Genomic DNA, 12,183 nt, shown 5'->3' on the forward strand with positions numbered 1-12,183 from the left:
ATTAAGGTGGGCTTGGACGTTTTTCAAAATCCTGACTCAGCTTTGCTTTCTTTTGCATCTTCAGGTACCAAGCGGCACTCCTGTTTTTCCACATGGAGCTCGGTGTAGGAAGTGGAATTTCTACGAGTTGCTCCAGACCAGAGGAAAAGTAGTTCTTGTTCATCCCACTGTAATCCAGCAGAACCAAATCAGCTGCACATCAGCAAGTCTTTAGGGGCCAATTAAAACAATATGCCTGGCTAGGAGATGGAGAAACTGCCTGTATGCGTTCTGGCAGTTAGCCAAGCAGTTTTAAATTTCTACTCTTTGGCTTGATGTGGTGCCTGAGCCTCCACAGAAGGCTGCAGAAAAGCTGTTAGCCTTGAAATGTAACCACACAGCTTACCATCACCAAGTGTATCTTCACTCATTCACCACCTCTCCAAGCAACTATTCAGCATGAACAGCAGAAAGGGAACCCCAACTGGTCATCTGTCAGGAAAATTATGTGGAGAAACATGAAGTGTTTTAGAGGGGCACCCAGAAGGAGTTTAGATGCTACCTCCAACCTGGAAAGAAAATAAGGCTTTAGTTAAGATTCAATTTTAAAATCAGACATCAACAAAGTAATTTCCCACGTAAGACCTCCTGGGAGCATCGCAAAGTCAAGCACGCAAACCGTGCACAAACAGGCCTACACCAGGGTGCAAACAGTAGAAATGAAAACTAACTTTATTAGAAGGCTTAACTGACATTTGAGTTTCACCAAGGGCTGTCCTGTAATTAGGTGCTCATTCAGAATAAAGTACCACACCAAAAAATAAAAAAAATACAATAGGTATTCCTGAATAATGCCTCACACGGACAGTTTTTCCCAGTGCTATTGTACCTTAAAGCTTACTAGATTAACAGATAAACGGAATAGGCACATCTGCAAACAAGGTCATTAGAGAATAATTCCACACATAGAGAAGCACTTGTGTAAAACATCCCTCACAAACAAAACCAATGAGAAGGATCAAATGCCGACCTTGAAAACATCATATATAAATCCACCGCTGCCAATAACATTAACTGAGACCAGGTGTCCACCAGCAGCTCTTCCTCAAATACACAGAGGTCCGTGACAGCAAAGCCTACAGAACCCCAGAGCTGCGCACCATAACCAGCAATGAAATGCTTAACTCTTCATCAGTGCAGGTGGAAACACTCCTGCATAATAATCACCAAGAGTTTGGGAAAAAAACTAAGGCATTAGAAAAATAGGGCATTACAAGGCACTCAGAGCAGGAAATCGGACACTCAGCAGGTGCCAAACTACCAGAGGGAGTACAGCGCACCTGAGCTGCAGCTGTAGGTGGTGAGGAGGAACAGCGGGTTTATGCTTCAATGTCTGCCCACTCCTCTCCTTGGACAACCAGCACATTGCATCCCGGGGCTCTGCAGGGCAACGTCTGCTGATTAGGAAGCACCCGCTGCTTCCACAAAAACATCAGGGCCTGAATGGTTTCATGCCTGAGGGGGTCCCATGCATAAGGAGCATCAGCCACTTGGCTCACCCACCCGAGGCCTAGCAGCCATTCCACCACCAATTAAATATCTCACGACTTGAAGCTATTTAATTTCACTTTTCTGTAATATGCCAGTAAGGAAATTTGACAATACCAGCTCTTAACAGCATAAGAAAAGCCCACACCCAGCAACCTTCAAATTACACCTGTGCCACCACAGAATAATGGTGGAAAGAAGGCCTGGAAGGACCTTACCTCTAGCTTTACCAGCCAATTTTAAAGTGCATCTCGTTGCCTGAGACAAGCCCGGCAAGACCAGCTGCTTGGCTGGCCGCGTACACCTTTAGCGGGTTCCTGCGGGGAACCCGGGGCTGGGGCTGCCACGGCGTTCCAGGCAGCGCTGCCGGAGCCGGCGGCGGGCCAGAATCGGTCGAACCAACCGAGATTTTCGAAACTCCGGCTGTTTCCCATGACTGAGCCCGGAGGAGGCCGCTTCCCCCCGTCCTTCCCAGGTACGGTACCCGGTGGCGGCAGCTCGTCCCGCGGCAGGCTCGGCTCGGGGCACTCCGGGGGCCGGTTAGGGCTCCCTTCCCGGCCCGGCCTGCCCGGTCCCGCCGTCCCGGGCAGCGGTAGGGCTGAGGCGACGGGGCCCGCCGCGACCGCCACTGCCGGGCCGGGCCGGGCCGGGCGAGCCGGGCCGGGCCGGGCCGGGCTGCCGGCACCCCGGGCAGGTGGGCGGAGGGGAAGGACAGGACAGGGCGAGCCAAGCCCAGACCAGACCAGACCAGACCAGACCAGACCAGACCAGACCTAGGCCCAGCCGGTCGTACACTCACCTCGGCCCGCTCCGGCCCGCGGCTCGGCGCCGCCTCCTGACGTCATTCCCAAGCGCCGGGGACGCCCGAAGGGGGCGGGAACACAACGCCGGCGATTGGCGGAGAACGCAGGTGGGCGGGGCCGAAGCGAGGGGGCGGGGGGAGGTTGGGCGCTGTTCCGTCGTCCCGCGCTTTACCGCCCCCTGTCTGGGCCGCCGGAAACACCCGCCCCGGGGCCTCCCCGCCTCCGGAGCCCCCTCAGACCCCTCTGGGACCCTCCTCAGCCCCTACAGACCCTGGGACCCCTCTCAGACCCCTCTGGGTTCCCCCATCAGCCCCACAGAGCCCTGGGACCTCCTCAGCCCCACAGACTCCGGCACTCCCCTCACCTCACAGTGCCTGGGACCCCCCCGCAGCCCTGTGACTCCCAGGACCCACTCAGCCCCACGAGCATGGTGATCCTGCTCACAGCACTCCTGCCTCTGAGGGGCAGCCATAGTGACCTGCTGCCCAAGGAGAGATGACTACTCGCCTCCTTTTTGGAGCCAAACCTGGCCCAAGCTGATCCCCAGCAGCGCCTGGCAGTGCTGCTCCCACTGGGCAGTTCTGAGGGCTCCCTGCTGGGCTGTGGGGCTCTGGAAAAACACTGCCTTTGCAAGAAAAGCGCCTGGAAGCATCACCTCTTTTCCTTGGCAGGGAAAAGCCAGTCCCTGTGGGCCAGCTCTTGTGCACAACCGAATAACAAGGCACATTCCTTTCTTCTCCCCAGCTACTAAGCGCCACAAAACCCTCAACACTTGGTCGGTAACTGCTGGTGGACTTTCTTCCTCACACCCTTTCCCCATCCTTAAACCAAACACTCTGCATTTCAGCCCTAGATGACCTGAGAGCAGCAGGATGAGGGATGACACCTTCTCGCAGAGATGCTGATGGCACTTTTTTCTCTAGGGAAGATACAAATACAACACCGTCAGGCTTGTTTTCCAGCCTGGCTGTCACATCATTCCTGATGCAGTTCGGGTGGAGAGGGGCTATTTTCACACTCCTACCATGCTTTTTAAAATAGCTGGTTTTATTTTAACACTCCTGGTATCTTCAGCTGTTTAAAATGCTTGGTAAGTCACACCATAATAAAACTTATACCTGCTGATGGGTGCCATTGTCATCAGCTTCTTTCCTGTGTAATTCCAGATAAGGTACGGCAATGCATGACAGGGATGAGAAGGGGCTGCTTGGGCTGTACTTGGCAGACTTGGTGAGCTGTACCACTTCCTGCAAGGGAAATTAGCTGGTTCTTATTGTCCCATACAGTAATGGTGCTGCTGGTACATTTTCAGCCCTCTACCCCCTCCATTTTCTTTCTGGAGATGTTTCCACAGCCACACGTTCCCCGTGCTGTCCCTGGGAGGTGGCTTAGCCTGTGCCTGACATGTAAAACCTTGCATGTGTCCCTATTAAAGTTGATACCGTCATTTTAGGCTGTTTCTCAAGGTTGTCCCAGCTTGGTTGTACCAGCAAATTAAAAAGCGTGCGCCCCTCCCCATCAGCCCAGCTGCTATGGATGGGCATACAGCAGTGAGCTGGCTGCCTTTGGCCGCAGCTGCTCTGACAGGGATAACTGCTCTGAAAGGATGGGTTTCCCTCAGGGTTTTCTATCTTCCATTACTCACTTTGTTTCCTGTCCCGCTCATAAGAACATCAAACGAGGCAGTTACAGGTCCATCACCGCTGCTAATTGTCAGCACAGAAATGTGAAAGAGCCAACATGTATCGAACTCTTGGGCCAGGACCATGGACTTCTGAGAACTTCAATCAGAGCAGCTCTTTCTTGTATTATTTATGCCATGGTAGTGCTCTGAGACCCACTGAAGCCAAGAGAACATCACACCAGACATCCATGCAAAGGCAACGTATCTGCCTGGCAAACACCCCAGGGATGAGGCTGGGAAGGACCTGTAGCTTGCTGCAGAAGGTCTGGGGAAAGTGTGAAACCTGTGATGAAACATGACTGCAGGCAGAGATCTCAGAGAAACCTCCTCTCGTCTCTGCGATCTGCTGCCTGCTGGTTTGGGCACCCGATTTGAGTTTAGGGTCAGTGTCAGTTGACCCCTGAAACCTTATATTCAGTCTAGAATAATTTCTCCAGCAAGAAATATTTCATGACGTCAGCATAAGTGTCTTGCCGCTAGGGCTGCTGTCTGCGGGCTGCAAAGCACCAAGTGCTGAGAAGGTTCTGCAGCCTCTCGCCCCGATGTCAACAGGCTGCCATCTTGTTGTGTCCTGACTGACTTGCACCTGGTTCTGCCTCCTCCCTTCCAAGGTGTTGCTCTCCTGAGAAAGGAACCTCACCCTGCTACTCCTTGCTTGCCCTTTCAGAGGTCCCCTGCCAACTCTTACCCCCCAGGACCCACAGCCTGCCTCCAGCGCCGTGGGAAGCATTCAGCCCACTGAGGCAGGGGTCTCCACTAAGAAGCAGCAGCAGAGGAGGCCCCGCAGCCCTGCTGCTCCCTCCTGGGAACAGCCATCCCTCTGCAAGGATAGGTTCCCCTTAGGGTTTTGCATCTCCCATCAGAGGCTTCCTCATAGCTTCTCCTGTGGAAGCTGCTAAAGGCAGGCTGGGACCACGGGGGCGATGCCGGGTACTCAGAGAGGTGGAGAATCCTCCCTCCTTGGAGATGCACAGCTCCCCCAGACACAGCCTTGAGCAGCTTAAACCAGGCTAAACCCAGCTTGGAGCAGGAGGTCAGATGAGAGGCCTCTGGAGCTCCCTGTGCATCCAACAGCTGCCTGCAGTGCTGCTGTCTGAATCTGGGGCCTCACTGAGGCCCAGCAAGCTGTAATTTCCTGTGGAGTTGGAGATGGAAATAGCCAGCAGCACCCCCCACATCCCCAAGCTGCTTGGGACATCGCTGCATGTTCAGGGCCTGGGGCAATTCGGGGAGCCCGGGGAGGGGATTCCTGCTGTGCTGGGCCACAGGAATCCAGAAGAAGAGGAGAACTGGGTCCCTCATCTGCCATCAAATGGACACACGGTGAAGCAGGAAACCTGGATTTCCTCTGAGCCACATCCCAGCCCCATGTGGCCATCAGCCTCTGCCTCAGCGGCCATGCCAGGCTAGAGCTCAAGGTTGTCCCAACAAGGCTGAGCAGAGGTCGAAGAGGGAGGATGTTCAATTAAAGCTGCTTAAAAAAAGAAATCCAACTTCCCATATGCCTCTCTGGAGAAAAAAAAAGCCCCAAAGCTGAGTGCAGATGGGGTGCCAGGCTGGGGGCTGAGCACGGCCCTGGCAGCAGAGGTGACTTCGGCTCAGCCGTTCCCACCACGTCTGATCTGCAGGGATTGAGGTTGCCTTTTGGCATTTCCTTATGGAAAGTTGGACATTTGGCTCAGCAGAAATCCCCACACGAGCTCGGCCGGCCGCCAGCCCTGTGACATAGTGTCCTCCAGGCTACACATGCCTCACGATGCTCCCTCTCCCCCTGGCATGCTGGGGTGCCAGCAATGCTGGAGGCAGCTCAGTGCCTGGATGTGCTCCTCTATGGGGACTCCAGGGATGGCGGCACTGGGAACCATGGAAGGGCAAGAAGCCGTCCCATCTCCACTGGTGGCCCCAGCACAGCTTCAGCCCATCCTGTTGGAGAAACTCAAGTGCATCCCTGCAGACAAGGAGCCGTTCCCCAGCCAGTGCCTTCGCTAGGAGGAATTTCCCTGGGCAAAGGACCAGAGGATTCATCTGCTGCGTGGCGGAGGCGGTGTGACTGGAAGGCTGGCCCTCATGTCACCGTGCCACGTGTGCCATCCCGCTCACACAGCTGCCCAGAATAGTGTCGCCATCTGGTTCCAGCTGCCCAGGGATGCGGGGGCCTCCCTGGCCCCTTCTGCGACTACAAAAAGTGAATTCAAACATCAACTCAGCCTAACTCAGCCTTCCTTTATCCCTTTTTTTTTTTAATAATTCAGGTTTGTCTCTTAGAAAAGAGAGAGGGAGATAATGTCTGCTGAGCATTTAATCTTCTGCCCAAAGAATAGCAGAGAGCAAATTAGGATCTACTCCAATTAATTTGCCTTGATGGGCAAAATCTGGAGAGCGGCCATATCTGGGAATTAAGAACAAAAGCGGGGAGTGTAAAGTAGGTCGCCAGAGTTTCATAACCGCAGCGACAGGTTTTCACAGCATGCCGGGTGCTCAGAGGTGCCGGGGGCCACTAGGCCCCGATCCCTCCATCCGGTGACCACGGGTTTCAGCCTGGGCAAGCACCTTAAGTTGCTGGCCAGCCTGCAGGGAGCCAGCTGTGCCATTTCAGGGGCAGGAACAGGGACATGGTCCCTTCCCATGGTGGGACACAGCCGCAAGTCTGTCCCAAACCCTTGCCACAAACCCTTGAACCAAACAGGAGGTCGGACACTGGCGCTTGTCCCAGTTTTGGAGCACCTGAAGAGTTTTCCAGGGGGTCGGTGTGTCCATCCTTGCTGTCACGCTGCCATGCCTGGCCTTGTGGGCACCTCTTTGAAGGAGGACTAGGGGTGACACAGTGATGGTGGCTTAAGGGCAGGGCTCTGACACGGACCCCTGCACCATGGGGTGTCACCAAGCAGTGGTGACCCACAGGCTAGTCCTAGCCCAAATCCCAGCCCCAGCTCCCTGGAGCTGTCAGTGCCTGCAGGCTGTGTGGTGACTATTCTGGTGACACCTCCCAGCTGCAGGACACATGTGGCAGCATAGCCAAGGGAGCAGGCCATGTGTGGTGACACGCACTGGTGTGCAGGACACGTGGGGACACAGCCGAGGGTGTGGGACATGTGCGGTGATGTCTTCCAAGGCACAGGACATGCATGGCGTGTCCTCCTGCAGGTGTGATCAAACACCCAGAGTGTTTGGTGTTTGTGGAATATCCATACACACAAGCTCCTGGCTGGATTGAAGCGGTGCGGTTTGGTGTGCGCGGGTGTCACCATTGTGGTGATGGCCTAGCAGAGCACCGCTTTGGTGGCCCTCTGTCTCCCTGGCCACCTCCTGCTACCCCATGGGGGTGACTGGGAGCAGCTCGTGGCAGTGAGCCCATCACTCCCGGTCCCACGGAGGTGCCAGCAGGGCACCGGGTGCTGTGTGGTGGGTGTCTGGTCCCTGTCTGGCGTTTATCCTCTTAGCCACCCTGCAGGGATCCGGCACTAATTCACCCTTAAACACCGGATTTTCAGGAACTGGAAAGGAAAGAATTGGCAGATTATCCCCCTGGCGCCAGCGTTAAACATGGGGAGTGGCAGCTGCTGGCTGAGGAGAGCCAGGGCAGCACTTCACTCTATGTCTTGTGGGGGACCCTGCCCCAGGCTTGTTGCTGTCCCCCAGCAAAGGCCCATCCCCACTCATCCCCATGCGACATTTTGTGTCCCCCCCCAAGCCAGCTCCAGGCTGTCTAATGAAATAAATAACATGAAATAAATCTGGGGCCCCTCCCATAAAGCTGAGGGTTCAGCAGTGACCACTCAGCCCCCTGGGATGCACCATGGCATAACAGTCCAGGCACTGTTTCCCAGCCCTGGATGCTGGCAGGTGACTGGAGAGCTGTGGTGACATCCCAGAGGTTGGGGATCACACGTTTAAGTGACCACACCTCGCAGGAAAATGTTTTGCAATGAGACAAACGATTGTTTTCCCTGGACTGTGATAATTGAGCTTCTCTCTTGCGTGGCTTTCAGACACAGGCCAGTGTGAAAACACTTCCCCAGACCAAAACCATGATCATGCCCCGTGACCGGCCACAGGGATGTTTTTGGGACAGCCTTAAAGTCATCCCTGGAATCAAAGACACTGCAGCAACTCACACTCATGGCACATAGCTGCTTTTCTCATCGCTCCTGCTCACAGCTGAGCCTTGTGTGGGAGATGGGACTGTCACAATTCCAGGACATGGTGACACTCATGTTGGCCAGAGGATTTTGGCTGTTTGGGTGCTGTTGCTTTTACTGAGCAGGATGGCGTCCCATGGGGTGGCCAGACCTACCCTCCACCACTGCCAGGAGCCTTGAGGCCGTGTTGGAAAGGGGCTGTTGACAGGGTGGCCCATTTACAATTTTAATGTCCCTTTAGGTGGCAGGGGAGCAGCAGGGAGGTCGCCTCACCAACCCACATCTATGGGAACTGGTTTACCACAATGGGTTTTAGCATGCTAGGGAAAAAAGAAATCTGAAGTTTGCAGTGTAACAGCAACAGGGATGGGAATAACAGCATCTTCCATTGACTGACACAAGTTTAACCAAGTCAAACTCCAGCATGTTATCTTGGTTTAACTTCAATGAGTCCTACCTGGACCTGGGTGAAAGCTTCACTTCCCTGTTTTGTTCACCTATATCATCTCATCTAAAAAAACCTTCTTATTTTTCTTTCAACCCCCAATTTCCTTGGTGACTGTTAATAGGACCTAATGTAGCAGGCCCAAAATAAAAGGGATGGAAGACAGGCTTTCATTCAGAAAATTGTCTGATGCTGCTAGATTCACCCACCAAAGGACAAGCTATCGGCTGCCAAAAAGAAAAAAGAGAAATGCTTGCACTGTGTTTTCCTCAGATGCGCTTTAAAATAAAGAAACCATTTGACCCATCTCTAAAGGGAATGTCCTTCATGCCCAGCCCTGAAAAGCAGCTGTCAGGTGATGGCAGGGCAGTGGGAATCCCCAGTCCAGCCCTCTCCAGGGCTGTTGTGGTCCCATGGGCTGCCTGGCATGGCTGCAGGCGATGTGCTGGGGGTGACAGAGCCACAGAGCCCCCGCAGTGACCCTCCCTGGGGGGTTGGTCCAGGGAGCGCCTCCCCTCTGACCCCAGGAGCAAACCCAGAGCTTGGGAAGAATGTGAGGGGCATCCCACAGCAGAGAGTCAGGAGAAATGTAAAAGTGTCTTTTAATATAAATATAAATCCATCTGAAGGGCTGCAAGAGAGGACCGTGCCCCACGAGGGGTGGCTGTGGGGAAGCCGGGCTTGGCAGGGACTGTGGATGTCAGTGCCCAGCCAGCACCAGGGGACTGCCCCGGGGCATCAGCTGGGCACCCTAGGGGCAGGCAGGGCTAGAGCTGGGGCACCAGCAGTGGCAGGACCAGCAGGGCCAGGAGACGGGGGCGCGGTGGGGTGGCCGAGCCCTGCAGCGTGGCCTGGTTGGTCTTGGAGGCCGGGGAGCCATGGGTGCTGGCCAGGCGTCCCCGAGCGCTGCACAGCTCCTGCAGGTTCCCCTGGAACTGGATCTTGCGGGACTCCTGGCGCAGTGATTCCCAGATGGCGGCCGCTTCCTCAGGGCAGCTCGACAGCACCTCGCTGGCACAGGTGTGGAAGTCATCCCAGGATCTGGGGAGATAGGCAGGAGTGAGGGGGACCGCCGGTGACAGGTCATCCAGCTGTCCCAGCAGCTCCCACAGGGATAGGGACACTCACTTGCAGATGGTGTCCAGCTCCTGCACCTCCTCGCTGCCCTCCTCCTGCTGCTGCCGCACACTCTGGGCCATGCTGTCCCCCAGGCTGATGAGGCAGCCAGCGAAGCCCTGGTAGATGGTGTCACACTTCCCCGCCATGCTGATGGGCTCCTGGCTCGTAGCTACAGGGAACAGGGAGAGATGGAGCTGAGCCCCAGTGGACCCCCTTGACAGCCATTGCCCGCCCGGCTCAGGGGTGCTTGGGGTGCAGGTGTCACCGTGAGGGGGTGACACCGGGCTCTGAAATGTGGCGAGGGTCTGGCACCCCCTTCCACATCCCACCAGACCCCTGGCATCCTCTCCCCAGGTGCTCAGAGTGAACCTTCGCTCCTGGCCCAGGAGCCCAAGGAGGCACGATGCAATGACCCTGCAAGCAACGCTGCCATTAGCCACAGGGGAAGAACGGCGTGCTGGCCACTTCGCCTCGGGCTTCCCAGGCTCTCCCTGGAGCCATCTGTCCTGGCTTTTATCCCCTAACAGCAAAGATTAATTTGTGACTACAACAGAAAAAAAAAAAAAAGCAAAGGCTCGTCAAGCTGGAATCCCCGCTTCTACCGCAGTGGGAGGGAAGGGGAAAGGGTAAGGGGGAAGAAAGAGGAAAACGGGAAAGGGAGGGGAAAAGAAGAAGGTAAAGCACAAAAGGAAGAGGTTTAAATGCAACTCTGTCTGCTTCACCCTGGGAAGCCCCAATTCCCTGCTCTGCTCCACAAGGGATGAACCACCAGGACTGGCATAACCCCAGTGCCAGCCATGGGATGGTGGGTGACAGGGTGTGTTGGGGATGACCGCAAGTGCCATCCGTGGCTGGGGGCAAGCCTAAAAAGAGTCAGTATGTGGCTGGGACACAGGGAAATGCTGTATGGTTGGCTTGGCTCTGCCCTGGGGGTCCCGCAGGGCCCTGTCACAGGAGGTGTGAGACTTTTGGAAGTGCTGTGGGTGTGCACCCAGGAGCTCTTTAAACTGAGGATGCTAAAAAAGCATGAGGACAGACCCAGAGGGGTCCCCTGTGGGAAGGGGACCTCCTCAGAAGCAGCTGAAAGTTGCCCAGCAGCTGCCAAGGCAGCCAGGAGGTCTCCAGGGTGCAATGTGCCATGCCACTGGCATCCCATGCCTGTGCCCCTGGAACAAGGCCCTGAACAAAGTAGCTGTGGCTGAGACTAGTGCCAGGGCGAGCCTGAAACCTCAGTCCATCACAGAGCACGGCAGGTGTACATGACAAGAAACACCACTCCCCCAAGCACATCACTGAGGAAAGCCTTGGATACCAGCCACGTGGGTCACAAATATTGCAGGTATCAACAGAGAAAGTGGGATCCGTTGCTCCTCTTTTGACCCAGTTGGGGAACAAGTGTGTCTCCCACCAGCCCAGGGACACACCAGCTGGTAGGGCCAGTAGATGCCTTCCCTCAGCTGGCTGGTCCCTGCCCCAGGATGGGTTTTGGCCTCCTGGGCTCCTCTAATGCCCGGTACGGGCCCCTGCCCCTGCCCAGCTCCCTTGGCACAAGGCTGGGCGGGGCAGACAAGGAAGGAGAAACCAGGAGAACAGATCACCTCTGCTCCTCTGCTGCAAAACCATGTGGGTTAAAACCTGCCCCCGGCTCCGTCAGGGAGAGAACCCCAAGGGGAAAGCAGGGAGGGAGCCCAGGGTGCTGCAGAGCATCACTGGCTCCAAGCAAGCACCGACACAGCCGTCCTGCTTCTGGGGAAGGGCCTGAATCATCCACCCTCTGAGCCTGCGAACTGTCCCAGGTTTGGCAGCCCCCGTCCCCCACACTCCGCGCAGCGCCAGACCAGGTTAGCCCCCAGGCCCCTGCATCCCTGGTTGGGGCAGGGATGCCGCTGGGTACTGCCGCGCCCGGAGCCGGACTGCGTCCTCCTTCGGCTCTAGAAGTAGGAGAGCGTGGAGGCTGCAGGCTGGTGCCGGCGAGGTGCAGCATCTGCCGGACCCCCTTCCCCAGCGGGCAGGATGCCCTCCAGGCCCCCGGTGAAGGACGGCAGGCAGGGGCAGCCACCGGAGGCACGGGGTCGGCGGGTAGGGCTGGCCTGGGGCCCCGCTCCGGGCTGGAGAGCCGGAGGCTGGGGACTGTCCCCGCCTGAGCAGAGGAACCCCGGGGCAGCGCCGCGAAACCGCTTTCCTCCTCGCCCGGCCCCGCAGGACGGCAGGAGATGGGGAAGGGGGGCGTCGCTGAGCTTCGGGGCACCCCGCACCCAGTGAGGCTGGGGGTCCCGTTCCCACCCGCCGTCCGCCCGTCGCCCCCCTCGCCCCCCCGGCACTCACCAAGGTGCAGGAGCAGCGGGCAGAGGACGCCCAGCAGCCGCCAGCAGCCGCAGCCCATGGTGCGGACCCCGCCACCGCCGCCCCGCTACCGGCAGCCCCGGCCCCGCCGCCCCGCCCCGGCCCCGCCCTCCCCCGGGGCTG

General features: G+C 56.7%; 2 protein-coding genes across 2 annotated transcripts in view; both read right to left on the bottom strand.

Annotated features, from left to right (window-relative positions):
* The window catches only part of PSKH1 (protein serine kinase H1), a 31,788-nt gene extending 29,401 nt beyond the window's left edge, over positions 1-2,387 (bottom strand). The window contains exons 1-2 of the mRNA XM_075101903.1: positions 2,327-2,387; positions 386-548 (exon numbers count right to left, since the gene is read on the bottom strand). The gene's annotated coding sequence lies outside the window, so the exon portion shown is untranslated. The remainder of the gene's footprint in view (positions 1-385; positions 549-2,326) is intronic.
* A 6,789-nt stretch (positions 2,388-9,176) lies between these two features.
* NRN1L (neuritin 1 like) lies at positions 9,177-12,139 on the bottom strand. Its single transcript, XM_075100989.1, has 3 exons — positions 12,043-12,139; positions 9,727-9,886; positions 9,177-9,639 (listed from the first exon to the last, which is right to left on the bottom strand). The coding sequence occupies exons 1-3, from the start codon at positions 12,098-12,100 to the stop codon at positions 9,366-9,368; spliced, it is 492 nt and encodes a 163-aa protein (XP_074957090.1). The 5' UTR covers positions 12,101-12,139; the 3' UTR covers positions 9,177-9,365.
* Between the last annotated feature and the right edge of the window lie 44 nt (positions 12,140-12,183).

Source organism: Phalacrocorax aristotelis, chromosome 8 (assembly GCF_949628215.1).
Source record: "Phalacrocorax aristotelis chromosome 8, bGulAri2.1, whole genome shotgun sequence".
Classification (NCBI taxonomy): Eukaryota; Metazoa; Chordata; class Aves; order Suliformes; family Phalacrocoracidae; genus Phalacrocorax; species Phalacrocorax aristotelis.